The sequence below is a fragment of the Hippopotamus amphibius genome, chromosome 14 (genome assembly GCF_030028045.1).
Source record: "Hippopotamus amphibius kiboko isolate mHipAmp2 chromosome 14, mHipAmp2.hap2, whole genome shotgun sequence".
Lineage (NCBI taxonomy): Eukaryota > Metazoa > Chordata > Mammalia > Artiodactyla > Hippopotamidae > Hippopotamus > Hippopotamus amphibius.
Window position 1 is genome coordinate 1,118,218 of NC_080199.1, and position 22,774 is coordinate 1,140,991.

Consider the following 22,774-nt stretch of genomic DNA (forward strand, 5'->3'; position numbering starts at 1 on the left):
TCCATGTTAGTTGGTTACATGTTACTTAGAACATGTTGGAGTTGGTTGTGTGTCCTCTGGCTTTTTGTTTAAGGGAAAAGAAAAAAAAAGACAGCCCTGCCCTGGGAGGGCCTTCCTGGGACGGGAGCCTGTGAGCCTGTGTTCTACCTTTCCAGGTGTTCACTCGAGAGTGTATGAGTCACTACCTGAGGGTGTTCAACTTCCTCTGGAGGGCCAAGCGGATGGAGTACATCCTCACTGACATCCGGAAGGGACACATGTGCAACGCCAAGCTCCTGAGAAATATGCCAGGTAAACCCTGCAGAGGGTCTGTCCCCGCCTGGCCCGCGGTTTCAAGCAGGTTTGCAGAAATGAAAGTGTCCTTAAAGTAATTGAAAAGTGGTTTCTTCTTGTGCTTTTGATTTGTCTTTTGTGAAGAGGCTTGTTTGTATACTGCTTCTCTTGACTTCAGTGCAAATCAGGAAAAAAATTGAGTCAAGTTAGCTTTTTTTAGGCCATGAAGTTCCTTTTAGAATCATGTAGTTTTCATATATGTACTTTAATTAAAAAAAAAAATAATTTTTAAGAAAACCATTTAATAAATCACTGGCTCACTTAAAATTCACTTAGTGTTTTAATTAAAGTCTCTTTTGGGAATTGCTTTAGTATTGTTTTGGTTCATAAACCAGGACATGGAAAGATTTTATAACATTATTTCATAATTAAAAGCTGTAATAAAACTCTCGTGTCAGTCAAATTTATTTTACTGTTATAAATACTGAATGACTTCAATTATGAATAATTTTGAAATCTTTATATTGAAAGTGATTTGGTCAAAACCTTTGAGAAAGTATTTCAACAAGTTATGTCTCCAGAGAAGAACCGCGTGGTCATACTGCTAAGCCTTGGGTGAAAGTAGTTACTAAAAAAGGAGCAGTTGCTGCAGAAGGCCTGCGCGAGCTCTGCGTGTGTGCCAGGTCGAGGCGCGCCGCCGCTGCGGGCGCCCGTCCGCCTGCGGACGGCGGGATCGCGGGTGTGCTGGCGCCCTGCTTGCCGTGTTCCCGGTGGGACCGGCCAGCGGGTCGTGGTGCCCGCGCTCCTGGCCGAGCTGCCTCTGGGCTCACTTCCAAGAAGATTAACGGTAGGGGAAGGAGGTGAGAGGGGACGTTTCCTCTTACATCCTGTTATGGCTCTGCACGGTGCATGTGCCTTCAGCGTCCACTTCCCGGTCACCGTGGGCTGGCTGGCGTGGGGGCCGCCTCTCAGGAGGCGGCGCTGGCTCTGCCTGTGCTGCCCTTCCCGGAAGTCACATGGTTGGGGCGCCTGCCAGCTGCTCACTGGGGCTGCCCCGCCTCCCGTCTGCCCTCTCCTCCTGCCCGTGAGCAGAGGGCTCTCATCTTCCTTACTGTCTGATATAGGTCAGTTCAGTGCAGTGCACATCCTTGGTCACTGTATCACTCTCCTCCTTTCAAAATAAGCAACTGTGTTATTCTTAGCTCTGGGAAATCTGAGCTCTATAGCAATTCTAAGTATTGGGCTGTGATACGTTTTTCTGATTTGAATATCAGCAATGTCTATGCAAACTGGCTTGTCTCTAATTTTGAATAATCAGCAATGAGTTTTGTTTTCTATTTGAAGATGACTAATGCATTTATTTGATCAATTTTCTGTGTAATTTTAACATAACTTGATCCTGTTATGTTGTGTTCAGTTCAGCTTCTTTCACCGAGCCTTTTCCCTTGTCATTAAAACATCTTCTAAAATATTTTTAATAGCATAATGTTGCCTCCTGTGGACATATCATTTTCTTTTTTCTCTTTGGTTGGACGTGTAGTTTTTTATTTTTTTGTTGTTTTACTGTTTTTCCACTAATATAAATAATGCCATAAGCTTTTTCTAAATATATGCTTATATACCTCTGAATATTTCTTTAGAAGGGTGAATTGGAAATGGAGTTGCTGGGTTAACAGGTATGAATCTTAGTTCTGCGTTAGTTACTAATACTCACATTTGTTTGTGTTCATATTTTAGCTCTGTTGGGACCTATGGTCAGGTCACTTTTCAGGAAAGTTGTACCAATTTAACGTGTCCCCACAAGCTAACATTGGGTATGTTCAGATTGTCAATTTGATAGGTGAAAATGGAAGTTCATTTCATTTATTTGCTTTTTTTATAAATTTTTTTACATTTATTTTTTTGTTTTTGTTGGCCTCACCGCTAGGCGTGCAGGGTCTTAGTTCCCTGACCAGGAATCCAACCTCTGCCCTCGCAGGGGAAGCGCAGAGTCCTCACCACTGGACCACCAGGGAAGTCCCTGGAAGTTCATGTTGATTTCTTTTAATGCTTTAATTATCTTTGAATGTAAACGCTTCTTCTTCTTCTCCTTCTTCTCCTCCTCCTCCTCCTTTCTCCTTTTCCTTCTCCTCTTTTTTTTTTTTTTTTTTCCTGTCATTTTTGTTTCTTTTTTCAGGAAATTGTTTTTTTGCCCATGTCTCTGTTGGGGTGCTGGGGTGCAGCGTTCTTACCGTTGACTTGTAAGGAAGTGGTTTGGTTGTTGATGACTTGGCGCCGTGGTGAACAGAGGTCAGCCGGGCAGATAGTCTTTTCAACACAGCAGATTTAGAAATGTCCCACCAACCCCAAATCTGAGGCAGAAATACAGGCAGATCCCAGCAGGTGCTTCTGTAGGCAGCCCGTGGAGTCCTTCACGTGTGCACGTGTGTGTTTGGTCATGTGCACAGTATCCGTGATTATCAGCCCAGATATCATTTGAATAATACTCATCAAAATAAGTTGTTTGAAGTGAACCATTACACCTGGGAATGATTTGCTCAGAGCGAGAGTTCTTGGTAACGGACTGCCAGACCAAGCAAACCTATTTTATACACGTTTGCCGTTTGGCTGGACAGAAAGATTGTTGATCTGAAATGGTTTAAATATTTTCTTCTTTAAAAAGAAATGGAAGTTCTTTTGTAGATGCGATTAATCTAAAAACCGTTGCTATGAGTGACAACTAAATTTGTATTTCAAATAACATTTAACCAAATGAAGTAGAGAAATGCAAAACTACAGGTAAATGAGCTGCCGCATTCTCTCTCCACCTTTGTGTTCTGGGAGGAGGGAGTGCATGGAGGTCCCCTCCCCAAAGAATGGTCCTCGCGGGAAGTAAAACTGGGCGGGGTCAGCTCCCCTGTCGCCCGGGCCTGTGCTCCTCTCCTGGTGCTTGAGGTGGTGGTGACAGCTTGCAGTTGGTGTTCTGGACGTAGTGGGGTGGTGGTGAGAGGTGAGGAGCACTCTTCTCTCTGGACGTTCCTGGGTGTGTCTGTCGTCTTGTCCACGTGGATGAGTAGGTCGTCCGCAGGGACTACTGGCTAGCGAAACGGGCTCTTCTTGGTTGCCGGACTGCTAGCGGAGCGGTCAGGGCTCTGCTCGGATGCTGGGCTGCGCTGCCTGGGCGGGTGGTGGCCTTGAGCGGATCCCTAGTCTTCTTTCTGCCTCAGTGTCCTCGTCTGGGTCGGGCTGGTGGGCAGCAGTCGCCTTCGCGGTCTCCCAGGGTGGACTCTGTGCAGCTCTCAGCCGGGCGCCCCTTGGGGAGCCCCTTGTGGACAGGCGTCCTCACTCTTGCCTGGTAGACAGAGGACGCCAGACGGTGTCTGCAGGAGGCCCTGACGCGGTACCAGGGGTCCTGGACCCAGGGAGACAGCAGAGACCCGGGATCCTACCACGTCCTTTGATTCCACAGCCTTGAGAAATGAATGATGGGTAGCTTCGTGAAGTCACTTTTCAATATTGTCTTAACAGCTGTAGAAACAAGTTGAAGGAGGTGATTTTGAAATGGTGAATACATTGTTTTAGGGTTTTTTTAAAAAAGAAACTCCTGTAATTTTTAACGACAATCAAGGCTGTTTCTTGTGCATCTCCAGTTGGGCAGAAGCTTCTGCTAAAGATGCCCAAACCACACGGTCAAGCCTGTAAGAGCTGGCGGTGTTTTAAAGCCAGCCCTGAGGTTCGCTCGCAGCCTTGAGAGGGCAGTAGAGAGTTATAGACCGGTCTGACGCCGGCGCCCGAGTCAGCCGCGGGGAGGTGGGCATTCTTGGCGTCTGTAAGGCTGGAGCTGGTCCAGCGGGAGATGATGGTAGTTACATTTATTTCCTGGACCTCAGGGTGAATGTTGCTTTGCTTTTGGGATTTTTAGAATTATATGGTTATTTGTGGGTCAGTCATAAAAACACAAGGACTTATGTTTTAAGTGTATTTTAAGTGTCTTTTCAAGGTGCTGAGGAAAGAGATTCAAGGGCTGTTTCAGGTGTAAGTTGTATGTTTTAGGAATTAAGAGACCAACGTGCACCTCGCGGATTCAGTCTGCTTGTGAATTGGGCAGCAAGCAGTTCCAAGATGCTTTAGCACCGAGCGCTTGCTCTCCCGCGGTAGGGGAGGCGTGGGGGTTGCAGGGACTACAGACATCACGGTGTGGATTGTTTGACCAGATCCCTTGGGGCAGCTGCCTCGGGTCCCGTCCCTCTCAGGAGGCTGCCAGATGATTTCACTAGAATGGAAATATGTTTGGTAGTACTTTAAGACTATAAAGAAAAGAACACGTGTTGTCATGTTGTCAGATTTGCCTTGGTCATGGAAACCTTTAGAGAGGGATGTGACTTTAAGTAGTCACGACACAGATGATGCAGGCTGTCTGCTGGAACTTGGAGGATCGAAATGATTCATTCAGTAAACAGTGACCGGGGCCTGCTCGGTGCTGCCCGCGCTTGGGGTCCAGCGGTGGATGTGACAGAGACCCTGTGGTCAAAAAGTGGCGCGCCTAGTGGGGCACGCTGGGTGCATCAGCAGGCGCTCAGGGCAGGGTGATCAGTGTGAGGCAGGAAGGACCCGGTGCTGCGGGAACACGGGAGGCAGAACCCCGCCAGGCGGGTCGCAGGAGGGGGGCTCCCAGGCTGCATCTGGAGGCGAGGACGTTAGACGGGGAGCGTGTGCGGTGGGGACAGGGCCGGAGTCCCAGCAGAGGGGCAGCCTCAGAGAGGGGTGGACGGGCCAGGTCCGAGGGCCTCGAGGCCGAGGGAGCTGATGTGACTTCAGTGCAGCGGGGGCTGGGGAGGGTCCACCCCCAGGAGTGACCCGCACGGCCTCTCCGGTGTCCCTGAGAAGAGGAGCTGAGGGCTGAGTGAGGAGGCCGCGGACGGTCCACCGTGATGGTGTGCGAGTGTGACGCAGCCCGGGGGAGCCGGCAGCCTCGGGGCCCAGAGCCGGGGGTGGGTGCCTGGGCCTCTGCCTCCGGGTGCTGCGGGAGGAGGGGGCAGCCAGCTGCCCTGTCAGGTACCTCCACCTGAGATGTGCTTAAGGGTGGCTGGATGTGCAGCCCGGGACAGACCTGGCTGGGCTTAGATGATACCTGGAGGAGACCCAGACTACAGAGCAGTGAACCCGGAGCGCGTGGAATCACGCCGCTTCCCCGAGGGTGAAGACTGGCCTGGAGCTGCAGGCTGGCGAGTGCCTGCACGTGTGCCCTGAGCCTCTGCACGGACCCAGGCCCCGAGATGGGCTGAGCGTTCTTACCTGTCACCCGTCGGGAGGCAGGATGAGACCTGCTGTTCTGTCTGTGATGTGAAACTGTCTCGGGGGGTGTCAGGCGGGGTTAGCGTGGACTGCAGACTCGGCTCTCGAGGCTGGAAACAGGCCGACCCCGTTCACCGAGGGCGCAGAGCCGTGCGCCAGGTGGGGGTGAGGTCGTGCTGGGGGAGGCCTCAGGGGCGCCGGGCGTCCGTGAAGAGTCTGCCAGCGTCTGTTAAAGATACAGACCTTCCACAAGGGGTTTCTAGACCACTTCATCACAGACCGCTGCGTGGAACTTTGTTGCTCTAGGAAGAAGCCACGTCCCACCAGGAAAGATCTGGAGAACCAGATTGGTGCCCTCGCACACGTGTGGGATGTTTGAGTGTGCACGGATGGCCCTCCCGGGGGACTGCCTGCCGTGTGGCGAGGACAGCCCGCTGCTGCAGCTCTGGTTAAACCCCAGACGGCGTGACACACGGCCTTACTGCTCTGAGGAGCTCACCTAAACCATCACGCGGGTGAATGTGGCCGAAAGCAGCTGTTCTTACGCCCATTTCCACTGAAGAGTAATTTCAGTTAAACAGGCTTTGAGTCCTAGACTAGAAGCCTCAGCCCCGTGCTGGTTTTAGTAGGAAGAGTACGTCCTTCACTCTGGGCTTACAAAGGAAGCAGGAAGCTTGCAGTTGGTTTTTCGGATGAATGTTTACCGTATTCACAGATTGCAGGTTGCTGGTGGTTCGGGGACGTCAGGCGGTGCTGATCTTCCGAGGCGGCCATGCTGTTTCTTCCCTCTAGCACCTGTTAGACCAGGCAGGATCCCGCAAGCATCACTTAGTAGGAAGGAGTGTTTTTTCCGGTATATGGCACCACTGTTGTTTTCTTCACACCTGGTTATGTAGCTCACTCATGGTTACTCTTTGAGGAAGGGACAAAAATGATTTCTCCACTAGCTGCCGGCAGCAACAAGTGAGTTATCCGGGCAGCTAATCCAGGGCCCTTCAAGCGGTAACAGAAATACGTCAAGTCTGACCCCTATGAAAGTCATTCCCCCGCCGGAGCCCTCAGGGACAGTGGTATCCCATAATAGTCCAGGGAGTCTGCGCAGGAATGAGCAGAGACTGGCTGCTCGCTGGTGACCTTCCAGCCTTTGCCTGGTTTTATAATCTCATAAAGAACAGGGTTGGAATCTGGGCCCTGCCCACCCCCCTGCAAGTTCATGTTTCTCTCAGGTGACAAGGTCACATTCAGTCCTTAAGGAAGTGTCCGTTTTGTCTCCAAACAGCTAGGGAATGGTGACCGTCTCACGCACAGTAGGCAGGCTGACTATGGTAAATAAACCATATTCAAGATACTGCGTTGTTATAAAAACAAAATGTCTCTGATTTTCAAATACAGTTAGTTTGCTTTATGCCATTTCTTGGTAGATGCTTATATTTTGTGAAGTAATCTGTTGCTGAATGGTTAGGTGGCTACATCCGTGTCCAGATAGCACAGAGATGGACTCTGGAAAGGCTGCTTCCTGCTTCAGGGGTCCAGAGTGGAAGGGAGGGTCTTTGACGCCACCGCAGGCGCCAGGAGGGCCAGGAGGGCGGGCAGTCTGGGCCTGACGCGGTGTCTTCTCTCGTGCAGAGTTCTCGGGGGTGCTGCACCACTGCCACGTCCTGGCGTCCGAGATGGTGCACTTCATCCACCAGATGCAGTACTACATCACGTTTGAGGTACGTTGGGATCCGCCCTTGATTCCGGCTGAGGCCTTCGCGCTGTGTTTCGTAGGAGCTGCCGCGGGGCGTGGCGCCAGCTGCTCCCTCGGGCTCTGCTTGTCGCTTCCAGGTGCTCGAGTGCTCTTGGGACGAACTTTGGAACAAGGTGCAGCAGGCCCAGGACTTGGACCACATCATCGCCGCGCACGAGGCCTTCCTGGACACGGTCATCTCCCGCTGCCTGCTGGACGCCGACTCCAGGGTGAGACCAGAACCGACGGTCCGCCAGTCCCTCCCTTGGGGTCGTCCCCGGATGCGGCCCCAGCCGTGGGGGGCGCAGTCTCGCTGTTACGTGTGTCCCGTCAGGGTGGGGGCTGTGGTTGCGAGGCAAGGACGTGCCCTGAGCCGGGCGTGGGAGGGCGCGGGCGGGCGCCGCCTGTCCGTCCGTCCGACCGTCCGCCTGCCTCCCCGCGCGCGGTTAGGGGGAGTCGTCCTGAGGGATGGTAACCTCTGACCCGATGAGCCCACCAGGTAGCGCAAGAACAGACACTCCGAGCCGCCCCTCAGTGCGGGGGCGGGGCGGGGGCGAGGCCTCTAGGAGCCTCTGGCTGCGGACCCAGGACAGGCTGCAGCCCTAGAAGTCGCAGGTTCCGTGTGGCAAGTCTTCCTGGAGCTTAGATGTTATTCCGAGATCCGGGGAAGCGAGGAGCACTCTGCTTTCACTTGAGACAAATGTGTTGTGAAGTAGGAAGCAAAATTTCAAGTGCATTTTTGATGTTAAATGTGCAACTTTAGAGACATTTCAGGGCTGCAGAAGGCTGCTTCCCACTAAACCTGCACTCACTTCAAGGGTCCTTCTGTGGGAACGCGCTGCTTGAAAGGGCTTTTGTCTTGTCTGAGTTTTAGTAGATCTGGTTAGCCAGCCGTGGCTGGGAAAACAGATATGTTGATATGTCAGATTTCATTATTAAAGAATTATCACTTCTATGTGCTTCTTTATAGATGCTTTAGATCAAAGATGCTTCTCTATAGACTGTTTTATCAATGTATTGAAACAGCAGCACAGGAGCGATGTAAAATACTCAGAGTGTAACGAGAATTTAGGACACGTGCGCCTCAAAGCTCCCGGCTTCTGTCCCTGAGCCGGGTCCGTATCAGGCTGCCGTCGTGGACGGCTCCTGTGAGGGGTCTGCCTGCTGGCACGTTCACGTTCAGTCTGGCCAGCTGAGTGTCCAGGGCACGGCCGATGGGCCCCGGGCCTCCGCTGCCACGCGGGGCCTTGTGCGCTCAGCCCGCTGCAGGCAGGCGGGGCCCGGCTCTGTCCCGCCTCTCAGCTTTGGGCGCCTACACTCCCGCGTTTCCAAGGAGCGCAGCGCCCCTCCCTCTTGCCGAGATTTGTGAGAATTGTCATGAGCTGCTTGTAAGCCGTCGTCGTAGTGCCCGGCACGTGTGAGCTGCTACTGTTTTTAAACAATTAAGAGTCATCGTGTGTGTGTGTTGCAGGGAGATTTATGATTTATGGTTAGATTTAATACTTTTCAGAAAGCCTGTGAGGGGCTGAGGCTTGTCCCTACGCTGGTGAGGAAGGAGCACGTGCGCCCGGCAGGGGGGGTCGTCTCCACCTGTTTGCACATGTGGAAATTCTGTATAAACAGCTAGAGGCCACTCTGTTCACTGCTGAAAGATTTCTACAGAGATGAACAGAATCCAAGGGAGGACGTATTCTTGCCTGTAGCATAGTTTCCTCGTGATAGGAGATGTTCACGTGTGAGCGGGTCCCGGCTGAAGTCGTGGAAGGAGTCTTGCTGAAGCCTGATGATCTTCTCTGAGATGGTCCGTCTGCCGAGGGGTTACTTTTAATTCGATGGATTGTTTCAGATAATCACTAACAGGTTTTTTAAGAAACCTGATACGTAGAATAAGCTAAAGCAGTCTGTTATTGACATGAATTAAACATATTTTCTTATGTCACTTAGTAAGAAAAACAAGGCTGTTTGATACACGTAAATTTGAAGTTGGAGGTTGTGACGGGTGTGTGTACAACATTTTTGTAATTTCTGTTTGTGCATTCTTGAGAAAATCCTGAGTCGCTCTGTAAATTGTTGTAAACTGGTGTCAGCACAGAAGGCTCTTCTGCAGTTGCCCTGTCTGAACAGATTGCTGGTAACAAGCACAAACTGCACGCTTAGCCTGGAGTAAACAGTCACCCAGAGTAACTGACTGCTCCAAAAATAGTAAGTTTTTATTTGACTACAATAAGGAAACAAATTAGAAGAAATAAATCATGATTAAAAAATCTCCAGTTTTGGTTTTGGTTTTTTGTTACGGGTGAGACCCCCCCCCAGGAACAGGCAGCTCTGAGCCGCCCGCGGTGCTCGCCGTGGGAGCCCAGGGCGGCCGGCAGGAGCACGCTGCTCAGGCGTGGCCAGGCCCCCCGTGGCTGGGTCCCGCGAGGGCACTCTCCTGAACAGAAGAGAATGTGAATAGTTCGTTTTGCAGGGTCTGCGTTCTCTTGAGTTAGGCTGTTGGGAAGTCATTCAGCAAATAACCATTTCAGTCCTGTTTCATTTGAGAGTCAGATGTTCGCTCACCCGGCAGTGGTGCTGCTACAGCCTAGTGAACAAATGGGATCTGAGCCCAGGTCACTGCCCCTCCCGGGGCCACGTTTGAGCAGGCAGAGCGCGGCCACAGGCGCTGGGGTGGGGACCGCGCTGCGGAGGCTCCTCTGGTGCTGCAGGTGTTTCCAGTAGCAGGTGGCCTGGGTCCCAGTGCCTCCCCAGATCAGCTTTCTTGAGACCCAGGAACCTGCAGTCCTTCCAGTTACCTACGTGTCCTGTATGCTTCCCAGTGAAGCTACATCATTCTCCTCCCGTGAACGCTGTATAGATCTTTTGTTACATTATCGCTGCCTTTGTGGGATTTGGCTGGTCTGTGGGAATACTATTAATCACTTCGATCATTTGCCCATTTTTAAATTCCAGTTTTTTAGTTCTGCTTAGATCCTGTTTTTTACAAGGAAAAACTGTTTTGTTTCTTTCCACAGGGTGTGCCTTCTGCTTTTCCTTGCCCTGGTGGGTAGCTAGGCTGACGGGGAGCCCAGGTGGGGCTCCTTGTCTTTTCCTGACGTTGGGGATGTTGTGTTGTTTCCTGTAGACGTTTGCTGGGACGTCTGACGGAGCCTTTATTCAACTGCAGGGGCTTCTCTAGCCCTCGTTTGTTCGGATGTTTTAAGTGAACCATGAGTGAGAGTTAAATTTTAACACATGATTTTTCCCACCCTCTTTAAACGTTTCCCCCCTCAAATTGTTAATAGATTTTAGAAAAACCTTAGATGGTGGAGGATAGAGTTAGTCTTTGCTCCGCTTTGGTCTGATGCATCGCTGTGCATCCACGAGAGGCCCGTGGTCGTGGCTGTAACGTCACCCTTCCCTGGCGCGCACCATGTGACCTTGGGTTGGGATGCACGTGGCGTGTGGAGGTTGCTGGTGTGCGCACGTGGTGTGTGCTCTGGCCTCCTTTCCGTGCCGCCAGCAGGGGAATGAATGGGCTGTGGTGGGTGTGGCCCGAGGAGCCCCCTGAATTATGGAGACGCACTGTCACACTTGGTTTAAGACCATCCTTTCATTCCTGCTGTTGAAACATGAAACCTTTTTCTAAAAAACCTTGTCGACGTTTTTTGTATGTTTTAAAGAATGTCCGCTCTCATGTTCTCCACGTCTGGCCTTGGTATGTGGGCCCCGCCCCCAAAAAAAAGAATAGAAAAAAGTACTCTCCCATTCCTTTCTGATCCTCGGGTGGCTGCCCTGCGGACGCAGCTATGTGCTCCGCGCTTTGGGTTTGCGAGGTCGCTGTGAGGACGGGAGGTGACTGGGCCCAGAGCGTGGGCTCCATCTGCTCGCCGCTGCTCCGGTGACTCAGAACGCGCACGTCTGCCGGGCCGGGCGCCGTGCCGGGTCGTTGTCTGCTGATGAGCGAACGCGCAGCTGGAGAGCACCTGAGGGTTTCACCAACTGCCAGTATTTTATGTGAAAAGCTTAGTAACAAGCGTGTTGGGGGCTCCGTTAAAAAAGAAAAAACTTGTCTTCTCCCTCCAGGCACTTTTAAACCAGCTGCGGGCCGTGTTTGATCAAATCATCGAGCTGCAGAACACGCAGGATGCCATCTACCGGGCCGCCCTGGAGGAGCTGCAGAGACGCCTGCAGTTTGAGGAGAGGAAGAAGCAGCGCGAGGCCGAGGTACGGTGCTGGTGCTGGGGGCCTGGCGGTTTAGACCGTGAACTGCTGCCACGGTTGTCACAGACGCAGCAGAGACTGCCGCCGGAGCGTGGCTGAGGCCGAGGTCGTATCCTCGTCCGGCCGGGGTCCTGGGCGAGCGCGGGCCGCTTTGCACGGAGTGGTCACCATCGCCGTCATCAGCGTCGTGAAAAGGGAGCAGAGGCCGTGCTCACGGGAGCCGCGGGTCTCCTGCCAGCGCTCCCGGGTGAGTGGCGAGGTGTCCGGGTGTCGGCGGTGCTGACCCCGCACGGCTCTCGTCTGGAGCGGTGGACGCACGTTCACCCACGGGAACCGGACTTCTACACGTCAGCTGTTTTCAGTGACCTCACTACAGGGTTTCGTGTGCTTCATCGCCTTGAAGTACGGAGATGTATCGCACGAGTTTGAGTCTCACGGGAGTTCTTGTATTGGATGTAATCTGTACAGTCTTTACTTTCTCCAGGTGCTTATTCTTGGGGTGGTGACAGAGTTTTCAGTTGATTCAGTTTGATTAGTTGTATTTTTGAATATTCCCGACTTGGAAGGCTCACAGCCGTGCCGTGCGTGCGTCGTGTCTTCAGCGTGTTTTGGGATGGGTGTACTGCTGGCTCCGTTTGCATTGCCAGGAGCAGGGCCCCGGGAGGCCCACACGCTGGACACACAGAGGCCCACGACCCCGTCACTGGCTTTGTGCCTCTGCTGACCTGGCCTCTCTGAGACCAGTTTCCTGGCTTGTAAAACGGGAGTGGTGATAAGTGAACAGACTCCGCGGAGCTCCTTCTTTCCACGTGCTGCTGTATGTCAGCTGCTTAGCACCTGGTGTCCAGTAAGTCCAGCCACGGCTGTGGTTTCTTAAACTGCCCACCTGCCCAGAGAATCTGCCCTTCTGGGGAGTCGCTGAGTTGCGAGCCTGTGCTCTGCGGGGCCCAGGCTCCTCTCCAGACTGTTACCGGTCAGCGCCTCAGGGCAGACCTGCGTGATGAGGCGGGTATTCAGTGTGTCTGTGCAGACGTGCTGGGGATGCGTAGCAGGTGGGAGAGCGGAGCTGCCTTAGTAGTGGTTAGCGTTCGGGGGCAGGGTGGTCTGTGGAGCCGCCGTCAGGCCTGAGGCCCCCGTGGGTGGGAGGGACTGTGCGAGCAGACTCGGGGCGCCTGGGGGCCCCACCTGCTCCCCGCCCCAGCGCTTCTCCTGCTGGTGGTAGTGGTGGTGGTGGTGGTGGTGGAGGACAGCGGCTCCCGGGGAGAAGGGTTCCCTTCCTGCCTCAGTCCCGGCCCTCAGTTTTCTGCGTTCTTCCCCTTCTCAGGAACCCCACGTGTGTGATGACGTGTCCAATTCAAATTTAGGATTAAAGGCCTTTTCTTTCTTTCTTTCTCTGTCTCACAATTGGAAATCTTGTTTTCTATCAGGAACTCACCAGCTCTTTGTTCTCTGCCCCCACCTGCCCCCCCACGCACCTGTGCCCACCTGTACACACCACGGTCTCTGAACACGCACCGCAGCGCACAGTCCCGGCCACGCGTTTGCCCGTGAGGCGCCCTCCCCGAAATGGCCGCTCCCCTTAGGCTGTGCCACCAGCTCAGGGCACAGATTCGTTAGTTTCGTGTTTTCTTTTGATTATTCAGGGCAGCTTCCCTTTGTAGAACAGAATTGAATTGAATTGTGTGAAATCATTACCTGGTTGCAAAGTCATATCTACCAGGCAGAGCATTTGGCCGCAGCCGCTGTGTCGCTGCCGTGGAGGTGGATGTGAGAGCCCAGCCGCGCGTTGTGTGCTGCGCTGTGACAGCGTCTCCGGCTGCCCACCTAGGGTCCCCGTGCTTTTTTGTATGTGCTGTGCTACAGGAAAGTAGAATATTTAAAAATCTTGTTTAAAAAGGCAAAAGATGGTAGGGGAAGAAGAGATGAGAAGAAATGTAAGTTTAGTAATTTCTTCATCTTTTAAAACCCAGCAGCCAAAGATATTTTTTAAAGCTCATAAAGTAAGTAAAACAAGGGCATGTATGAAAAGATGCGGACGTGCCTACAGTGTCTCCTGAAATCAGGTGGCGAGACAGGGCGCTCGTCACTCGCGCTCAGGCGGATTGTGAACAGCATCTAAAGTAGCAGGAGGCGGGGTGGTCCGTCTTATGAAGGTATTGCTTTAAAGGTAACCACCGGAGCAAACGTAGACGTCTTCCGGGTTATCAGAAGAAACACAGGCCTTATGGTAAAAGATGACCGCTGTCAGGTAGAAGTGTCTCAGTAACGTGATGACACCTGAGACCGGATGTATCTGTCCTGTCAATAAAGGTAACCAGGCTAAACCCACCTCATCAGAGGAAAGGCCTCTGGGTACCAGACAGTGTGGGGCTGCCCCCTGGGCATGTGGCCCGTGGCTGAGGGCTCATCTGGGCAGGGCTGCTGGTCAGGAGGTTCTGAGACAGAAAAGACACTCAAGACAGTGAAAAGAAGAGGACAGACAGATGTAGTGAAATTGTTCAGAGCAAAGCAGGTTGGGTCGAGGGCAGAGGCAAGGCCAGCTCCTGACGGAAGGCGGGGGTCACGTGAGGACCTGATGCAGCGGGAGGCCCGAGGGACAGGGGTGAGCCGTGTCGCTCAGGCCACAGAGCCCCGGACGCGATTCTGGAAACACATAACCCTCGTGCGAACAGAAGTAACCGGGGACACGGTCACCTGGATGCCTGGGGAAGCTGGGCAGACCCCGGTGAGACAAGGGAGAGTGTGGGCGGGGGCCCCAGGGGAGCAGGACAGGCCAGGAAACCCGCCCAGGAGGCCGTGGGGGGGAAGACAGACACTCGGTGGAGCTGAGGAAACGCCGCTGCAGTCTTACGCAGCTCCATGAAGTCAGCCTGCACACGGGCAGGAGGTGAAGAGTTTGTCTGGATTTGCCCAAGTCGACCCGGGACAGAAGGCAGGTCTAGACAGAAGGACGAGAAGTCAGGTCGCTTATCACCCCCTCTGCCACCTGGACGGGCGCCGTGCCCCTGAGGCAGTCCCGTCGCCAGGGGGGAGAGCTCCCAGAGCCTGCTCGTGGAGCTTTGTGATGTGGACACCAGAGGCGAGCATGTTTATCCCGAATCTAGGGTGTAAGCACTGATGGAGAAAATCTTACAGGAAACATTAGTGGAAATATGTAACAGTTATTAAAAGGATAATTCACCAAGACGGGGGTTTATTTCAGGAATGCAGGGGTTCAGGAGATTTGATCACATGGTCCCCATGCTGACTGATAAGAAAAGGGTCCCGTGATCTCTCGTGTGTGCCGGCGGGAAGGCAGTCAGGCACGTTCACTGATGACTGAGAACAGTCTTTCACGTACATCACGGTCAAGGGAAGCAGGAGGAAGCCTTCACGTCGAGAGTGAACGCAGGGTGTGAGGGCGCCAGTGCTCTGAACCATCCCGAGCCACTTGCGTGTGCTCTGTCTGTATCGAGATGCGGACAGAATGACAGAAAGGGACGAGGCCGTGTATCACAGCGTTGCTTGTAATAGCAGAAGGCTGGTGAGCTTGTGACCAGTTATCTGCATTGTCGGACGTGACAGAACGTGATACTGTCCCCTGTAACTGGCGTGAAGAACGTGTGTGCGTGTGTATTGATGTAAAATATTTCCAGGGTACATGATTAATTGAAAAAATAAGCTAGAGAACAGTTTGTCCTCAGAAAACCACACAGATGTTCCCAGCAGCACAGAGGGGCGTGCGTCACCCCCAGCCCCCAGCGTCTTCCATCTGGACTTTAACCCGTTTGGTTCCCTCTGACTTCAGGGCCAGTGGGGAGTGACCGCCGCAGAGGAAGAGCAGGAGAACCAGCGGGTCCAGGAATTCCAGGAGTCGATACCGAAAATGTGCTCCCAGCTGCGGATACTGACGCACTTCTACCAGGTGCGTATCCCGTGGCAAAGCCGCCCGCGCCACCCGGCTCTCCTCCCGGGCTGGACGCTAGCTGCCAACATGATGAGAAAGCGTATTTTAGTAGATGAGGGTGTGGCCCTTCCCGTGGCTGCTGTGGGGGCGCAGCTCGGCGGCCCCCACGCTCCTCTGTGGACACGCGGGAGGGCGTGGGGCGCGGCGGGTGGCCGGCCTCGGGTCACTGAGCGGTGGAGGCCACGCGTGCTCCTTTGTCTTTCTCTTGTGAGGGTTTGGCTTCTGATTTCATCTGTTTCTCAGTGGAAACAGATGAAAACATAGATGAAAAGATGTCATCAAGAGTTTTTCCATTCAGTTCTGATAATAAATTAGACAAGTCAAGCATTGACCGCCAAACCTTTAAAACTTAAGTTTTTGTGCTGTGTATTCATGGGTTCAAAATTCCAGCTGAGACATCCCGCCCCTGCCCTCTAGGCTAGTCTGCTCCCCAGGTCCTCATGCTTTTTAACTCTAAGCTTCTCTTCAGCGTCACTCGGGATGCATCTGTCCCTTTTGTAAGTGGCCCCACTCTGGCATTGGCCTCCTGTTACCTTTTTGTTGAAAACATGTCTCATAAACGGTGGTAATGGCTGGTGTACGTCCAGTGCAGAAGTACCGTTATTGGACACGTGTTCTCGATGAAGAAACACCGTCTCCACCCAGGTCGTGTATGTGGTCTGTGTTCACAGTTCTTCAGTTAAAAACGGAAGCCTGATGGGTAGGTCCACACCGTCAGCTGAGACGGTGCACAGCTGCCCAGGAGAGGTCAGTAATTAAAGTGTGTCCAGGTGCTGATCTCTAAAAGGACAGTGAGGGTTACGTGTTTTCCCGGTAGAGTTAATACAGTTTTTAAAAAGCAATCCTCATGTAATCCCAGTTTTACACATTACAAATGACAGGCTTAATCTCTGTAAATCATTACCATTCAGACTCCTTTTCTTGGACAGCATGAGTGCTTTGCTGTGCTCTCTGGGTTGGCGGCTGAAACGCTCAGGTCTTGACAGCTAGGCGTCCCTTGCGGCCCGTGAGCGGCGCCGGGACCGCGGCCGCGCGGGAGGGCGTGTTTCTCGCGGTTCCCGGCGGCGGCGCCCCTCGTCCGCGGGTGGCCGTTTCTCGCTGGCGAGAAGCCCGGGCGGCGACCCGGGCAGCCGGGTCCCGGCGGGCTTTCTCCTAAGCGCTCTCCTCCCGGAGGGACGGTGACGCGCGCGCACACGGGCAGCGTGCTTGCTCCAGGCGAGGTGACGCGTGTCCGCAGACGCGGCTGCGCCCGTGCCGGCGCCCGGGGGTCCGCCAGAGACGAGCGGGGGGCAGCGTCGGCCCGGCGGGCCGGCGGGGGTGTCGGTGGCCCCTTCCCTGCAGCTCAGAGCTGCCCCGCGCGCTGCCCTGAGCAGCTGCGGGCCCGCGGGCGCGAGACGGCCGGGCGGGCCGGGCCGGGGCGTCCTGCCCGCGTGCCCCCGGCAGACGGGCGCGCTCGGGCGCTCTGCCGCGTGCATGCCGAGCGGGCGCCTCCGGCAGCTGTGTCCCTGCAGAGCCCCGAGGAGGGCGCGAGGCGTGCTTCCCAGCACGCGTCGCTGCCCTGTGTGCTCGGCTGTCCTCGCGTCGGGGCTTCGTGATGACATCCTCGCGTGAGTCACGTGAGAGGTGAACCGTGTAAGAGGAGCCTTCTGCTCAGAAAATTAGAGCAGGAGGTGTTCCCACCGGTTGCTTTGCTGTGTTGCGGATTCTTGTAGAACTAAAGGGCAGAAAGGAAGAAATCTGCTGGTGAGATCTCTTCCTTGGAGTCGTTGTTGTGAGTCCGCACGTGTGCACACGGGCATCTCGGTCCCCGGTGCCGGGGACGCCCGCCGGGTGGGCGTGGGTGGAAACCCGAAGGGCGCGGCGGGCGGGGCGGTGAGCGCGTGTCCCCGCGTCTCCCCAGGGCGTCGTGCAGCAGTTCCTGGTGTTGCTCACCACCAGCCCCGACGAGAGCCTGCGCTTCCTCAGCTTCAGGCTGGATTTCAACGAGCACTACCGCGCCCGCGAGCCGCGGCTCCGCGTGTCCCTGGGCGCCAGGGGCCGGCGCAGCTCCCGCACGTGAGCCCCGGCCGCGGGGCCGCGGGCGCCGGGGAGGCGTCGCCATGGGAACGCGCGTCCACGTCCTCGGGACCGGCCTGCTGCCGTCGACCTGCTGCCTCCGCGGCCCCGCGTCGGGCGGAGGCAGAGTCCTGCTTTTATACGCTGGAATTGAAGTGGTTTGTACTGTCACCGAGTTACATAGGCTGCTTGCACTATTCAAACTTATTTTTTAAAGTCTTCATATTTAAAAGATGCCACACCTTGTTGAGGCTTCTTAAGCCTCCACGATATAATTTATATTTGTCACTTTTTAAAAAAATCACATTTTCTTTTAGAGAAAATCAGGGTGTGGGATATTCATCAGCTAAGAGGGTCATGTCATTGCTATTTTTTTAACATCCTCTTTAGAGGCAGTTTTTGTTAATGTTATCAAATTAAATCGAAACCGAATGTCCCTACTAAGGAAATATGTAGAGTGTTTTATTTTGGTTTTTAGTGTTGTAAAATATTAACCTCTGTAAGGACCTTTCTATCAGTGCATTTACACGTTTGTTCCTTTTTTCTCTTCCTTCAACGTTTACATTTTTATATTTAATTTACTCTTTCAGGTAACTTGGACAGTAGTGTAGAGAAAGCAGGAGGGATGTAGAACAAGCATCCCTGAGCCTAGATTTCTGAACCGTCAGTGGAATCAGCGTGTCAATGTGGATGCCTAGAAAGTTAATGAAGTATTTTATTTTCAGGATTCTGAGAAGCATTGGAAAGAAATTGTCTTGAACAATGATTTCCTTTTTCCTTGCCTATTTTTTCATTGTAAATATTTATATACAACTGCCTATATGTTGGGGGGACATTTTTTGTAAAAATGTCATATCAAGTCACATAAATCTGCCTTTATTATGTTGCGTACGTGAAAACTTAGAAAATTAAAAGCAATTATCTTTCAGATGTGTTGGTTCTTTCTTAATTGTCTATGAAGAGACAGTTCACTCTCCAGGTTCTGGGCTGGGGGCTGGGAGAGGTCGTGCTTCAGTACATGAATTATTTAATCAGCGAAACCAAGAAATTAGACCCCGTGCAACGTTCGGTGCAGATCCAGAGGGAGGCTCCCTTGTGCTTGTGTGGGGCACCCTTTCAGCTTCCGGATGCCCACCCCTGATGGCTTTGGGTGCACAGTCCCTTTAGGATAAAAGGGGCTTCGGGGGTCCTGGCTGTGCAGAGATGGCCCCGGGTGAAGGTCAGAACTTCTTAGAATGCACGTTTAATTCCAGTGTAAAAATCCATTCAATCAGAAATTTGCAGCAGCCACCCTGGAGGTGTTTCCGTTGCTGTGTTTTGGGGGGACCCAGGTTCAGGAGGTGCAGTGGCTCAGGGCACCTGCCCAGCAGGAGCAGGCGGCTAGGGGCTAAAGCCCCACGCTGGGACCTGGGCCCCCGGGGGCACGGGGTCAGATCCCTCCGCTGCCGGGAGGAGGCACTGGGGGCACTGCCGCTGCAGCCTCCCCGCCAGCCTCCCCCAGCTCTGCGGGGGCTTGGGGAGCAGGGAGGCGTGAATCCCACACAGATCTCTGCGCTGAAAATAGACCTCTGCTTTCCAGAAAATTGAGCCAAATGGTTTGGAAATTTGACTAAGTGATTATGGATATTGTTCTGTGGACGTGTTGCCAGGTGTCTCTTCAAGAAGAGAAATAAATTTGTATCTCTCTGCCTTTATTCCAGTTTAAGGGTTTAATAAAAATGCATGGAGGAGAAATTGCACAGCGACTTGTTCAGGCTGCTCACAAGAGCTTCTGACTGGCCTTCTCCCCCAAATTCCCCAGTTTCCACCCATCGTCTAACCCTGTCTCCCCCTCACCCCCCACCCCGAGGGACGCCAGAGCCTGACAGCCTGCGTCTGTAACCCCTCCCCGCTGGGAGTGCGGGCCAGCCTCCGCCATCAGAGCACCCTTCCCCCTGGGAGTGCGGGCCAGCCTCTGCCATCAGAGCACCCTTCTGGTTTCAAGGCTGGGCTTGCGTCATTGGAGGGGCCTGCGAGTTCCCTGCCCACGGGGATGTGCTGGGGACTCTCCGGTCAGGGTGGCCTGTCAGCCTCCACCCCCAGCTGGCGGGTCGCCCTGTCCTGCAGCCTGTGCTTCCCACACTACCTGGCAGACGGTTGGGGTCCTTCCCTTAGATGCCCTGAAGTGAAGGGTGGGGCTGGGGGAAGGCGTCTCAGCCTTGGGGGCTGCAGGCCTGGGCTGGCGGGGGTCCCCCCACCAGCTTGGTACCCAGAGGCCCAGCTGAACCTGGACCCTGGACCTTTGAGCCCCAAGCCCTCGCATCTTGAATCCAGAGGTGGTCCACCTGAGGCTTTAGGGCAGATTCCAGAAGGGCTGAGCCGCGTGCTCCCGCCCTGGGGTCCTGGAGACCCCAGTACCACAGGCAGACACTGGGAGCCCCCGTGACAGGGGCCTGGAGGGTTCACAGGTTGGGTGCTTGCCGGGGTGGAGGGGGGAGGGGCAGAAGGAAGAATATGTGGTGTTTATTTTTCAACACAAACACCAAAATGCAAGCTTTATGAATCCTGAAAGTACTGCCAGCCCGTGCAGCTCGATTCGGCCCGTATGTGGGAAGGACACCAGTCGCACACAGGGGTGCGGGGTCCCCGCCCCTGGACAAGCCTCCACCCTGCAGTCTGCGAGTGAGGGGGCCTTGGGTTCCTGCATCTCACCCTGCAAGAGCACTGCAGGTCCCACACGCCGGCCCCCAAAGGAGCAGGGGGTCCCCAGCCTTTGTCCTTGGTCTCCGGGCTGCTCTTCCTGCATCTCAGTTGCCCTGCCTCGGTTGCAGGTGTGCCCCCTCCTCAGTACACCCCGCCCCCCGGGACATGAGAGCGCGTGGGCCCCTGCGATGACTCTGCCTGGAAAGAGCTGGGCTGCCCTCGATTCCTCTTGACCTTTGCATCCAGAGCAGAAGCTGAAGTGTCAGTTATCCTTTATTAGTGGCATCTTCACAGCATTTTGCCAGGAGATGGGAAGAGGCCCCGAAAGTCCTCGGTGACGCCCAGTGACCTCAGGGCCGAGCTTTCACACAGGCAGACGTTCAGTTTTCCAGAATAACAGATGTCCGAATTTGTGGATCTTTCCTTGAGGGTGACCGGCCCTCCGTGGGGGCCACTGAGCAGATATTTCCAACAGTGTTCAGACGCGCAGCTGGCCCGCGAGGGGCACCTCCCCAGTGACAAGTGAGGAAGCAGCTACTTTTCACAACAAGTGTGTGTCCGGAGAAAACATCTTGACGATGAACGTTCAGAACTGTTACGTAATTGTTATGGGGTTTTATCGTGAAGAATGGTGTGTATCCCTTATTTTTTTTTAAGTTGGGCTTAAACACCTAAAAAACTTGGAACAACACCTTTTAAACTTGTTTTAAGATGTTCCAAGCGAAAAGTTCCAGCTGGTTGGACCTATTTGTTAGAATTGCTAAAATCCAACACATTCTAGGCGGTCAGAGCCGCAGCTGATGGCTGTCACGGGCAGGGGTTTACTGCCCAAACTTTAACAAAATCCCCCGTAGAATCGGGCGATGGGGTGGACCAGCCCCCAGCAGGGATGCGCTTCTCATTCTGATCCACGTGTCCTGGTGAGGAATCTTCTCCAGACGTGACAGTCGTTAAAACCAAGTGTCAAAATTAGCTGAACTTACATGTCATGTCAGATGGTTGTAGTGCAAGTTGTTAAAGTCGGTGTTTCAGAGATAAAGAAGCATTATGCATAGACTCACTAAAATCGTTATTTATGTCATATTTTAGTAAAGCAAAGAAAGTTGATGCCTTTAAAATTATTTTTATTTTTATTAATTTGCTTTTACTTTTTGGCCATGCCACACGGGATGTGGGATCTTAGTTCCTTGACCAGGGATCGAACCCGCACCCCTTGCATTGGAAGCACAGAGGCCTAACCACGGGACCGCAGGGACGCCCCTAAAATTATTTTAAAATCATCTTTCCTTTTAAAATTTGAGCTTTCTGTGACGTTAATGTGGTGCCTGTTAGGCACCTTCCTGTGAAGGAACGCACACGCTCCCTGGGACGCGTGCTGGGGTTTCTGAATCCTGGCTCTCGTTTTAAGCAGCTCAGAGGCCACGAGCTGAGGTCGGTTCGTAATTGCACCGTCAAGCGGATGGTGTACGCAGGCTTGGGGGGATGCTGCAGATAATCTGTCAATTATAAGATACTGAAGGTGGCGCGTGGTTCGTCTGCCTCGTGTCAGTGGAAGGGGCTCAGAGCTGGCCCTGTGGCGCTTCCTCTGCCTGCCCCCTGGATGCGGCGGGGAGGGGCGGGGCAGGGCGCGCAGGAGGGCCCTGCGGTCGCTGGCTGGCCGGGGACGCGTCGGACGCCTCCCCTCCCTCCGGGGCCAAGGGTCTCCAGCTGGAGGGGCGGGCGCCCCGGGAGGGCTGTCAGACCCCTGGGAAGAGGAGGGCGTCTTGGTCGTGGCTGCGGATGGGCTCCCGGATGCCCGTGCTGAGCGGGGTGCCCCTTGGGGTGCCGCGTCCGGCGGGGCTGCAGGAGGAAACCCGTGTCCACGAGGTGCCGCTGCGGCGGCGCTCCTCCTCGGCACCGTCCTTCTGCTCCTGGACCGACGAGGCCGTGCGTCTGCAGGTGCTGGGGTGGGGCGCCCGGCGTGCAGAGGGGCCACGGCGCCCGTTTCTTCCCTCCTGCTCTGCGCCTCCGCTGGCTCTGCCGTCATTTTATTTCTGGGATGCAGGGCCCAGACTCAGGCCCACCGGTGCCGGGTCCCCACACCGTGTGGGCCGGGCCCCAGCGGGCGGGCGCCCAGGCCGGCGGCGGCTCCACGTGCGGGGCAGAGGTCGCAGCTCCAGGCTCCTGGGGGTCTCGGAGCCCCGCCCGCAGCCCCGTCCAGCTCGGCAGGAGCTGGTGTGGCCACCAGCACAGATGTGGACCCAACCGTGTGGACCAATCACTTCAGACTCACGTTCTATCCCTGGGACAACAGTTCTGTTTCAGTTTTTGGAAAATGAAAAGCTTAAGGCACAGGTAAGGCGAGGCCTGTAGCCTGACGGGGGGCGTCGCTGTCCGGGGCGGAGGCGGCAGGAGGGCGTCCGGCGCCTGTCACGTCGGGCCCCCCCGCCCCGGCCACCGCACCCCGGTCCCCTTCAGCTCGGGGGCAGCGCCCGCTTGCTGTGCTCTGTCCGCTGGCTTCTCACAAATCACCTATTTTAAGCCATCCCTCCTGGAGCGGATGTGATTTTCATAATAATCTGTGAATATCTTCATTACTTCCTGCTGCGGAGGGAAGAGGGGCCCTCCTTCCTGGG

At 54.3% G+C, this 22,774-nt stretch overlaps 1 protein-coding gene across 1 annotated transcript in view; it reads left to right on the forward strand.

Annotated features, from left to right (window-relative positions):
* The window catches only part of TUBGCP3 (tubulin gamma complex component 3), a 58,467-nt gene extending 40,060 nt beyond the window's left edge, over nt 1–18,407 (forward strand). The window contains exons 17-22 of the mRNA XM_057707262.1: nt 156–291; nt 7,174–7,262; nt 7,375–7,506; nt 11,339–11,479; nt 15,264–15,380; nt 17,323–18,407. Of these exons, the coding sequence (XP_057563245.1) occupies nt 156–291; nt 7,174–7,262; nt 7,375–7,506; nt 11,339–11,479; nt 15,264–15,380; nt 17,323–17,481 (774 nt within the window). The 3' untranslated portion in view covers nt 17,482–18,407. The remainder of the gene's footprint in view (nt 1–155; nt 292–7,173; nt 7,263–7,374; nt 7,507–11,338; nt 11,480–15,263; nt 15,381–17,322) is intronic.
* Nucleotides 18,408–22,774: the final 4,367 nt, after the last annotated feature.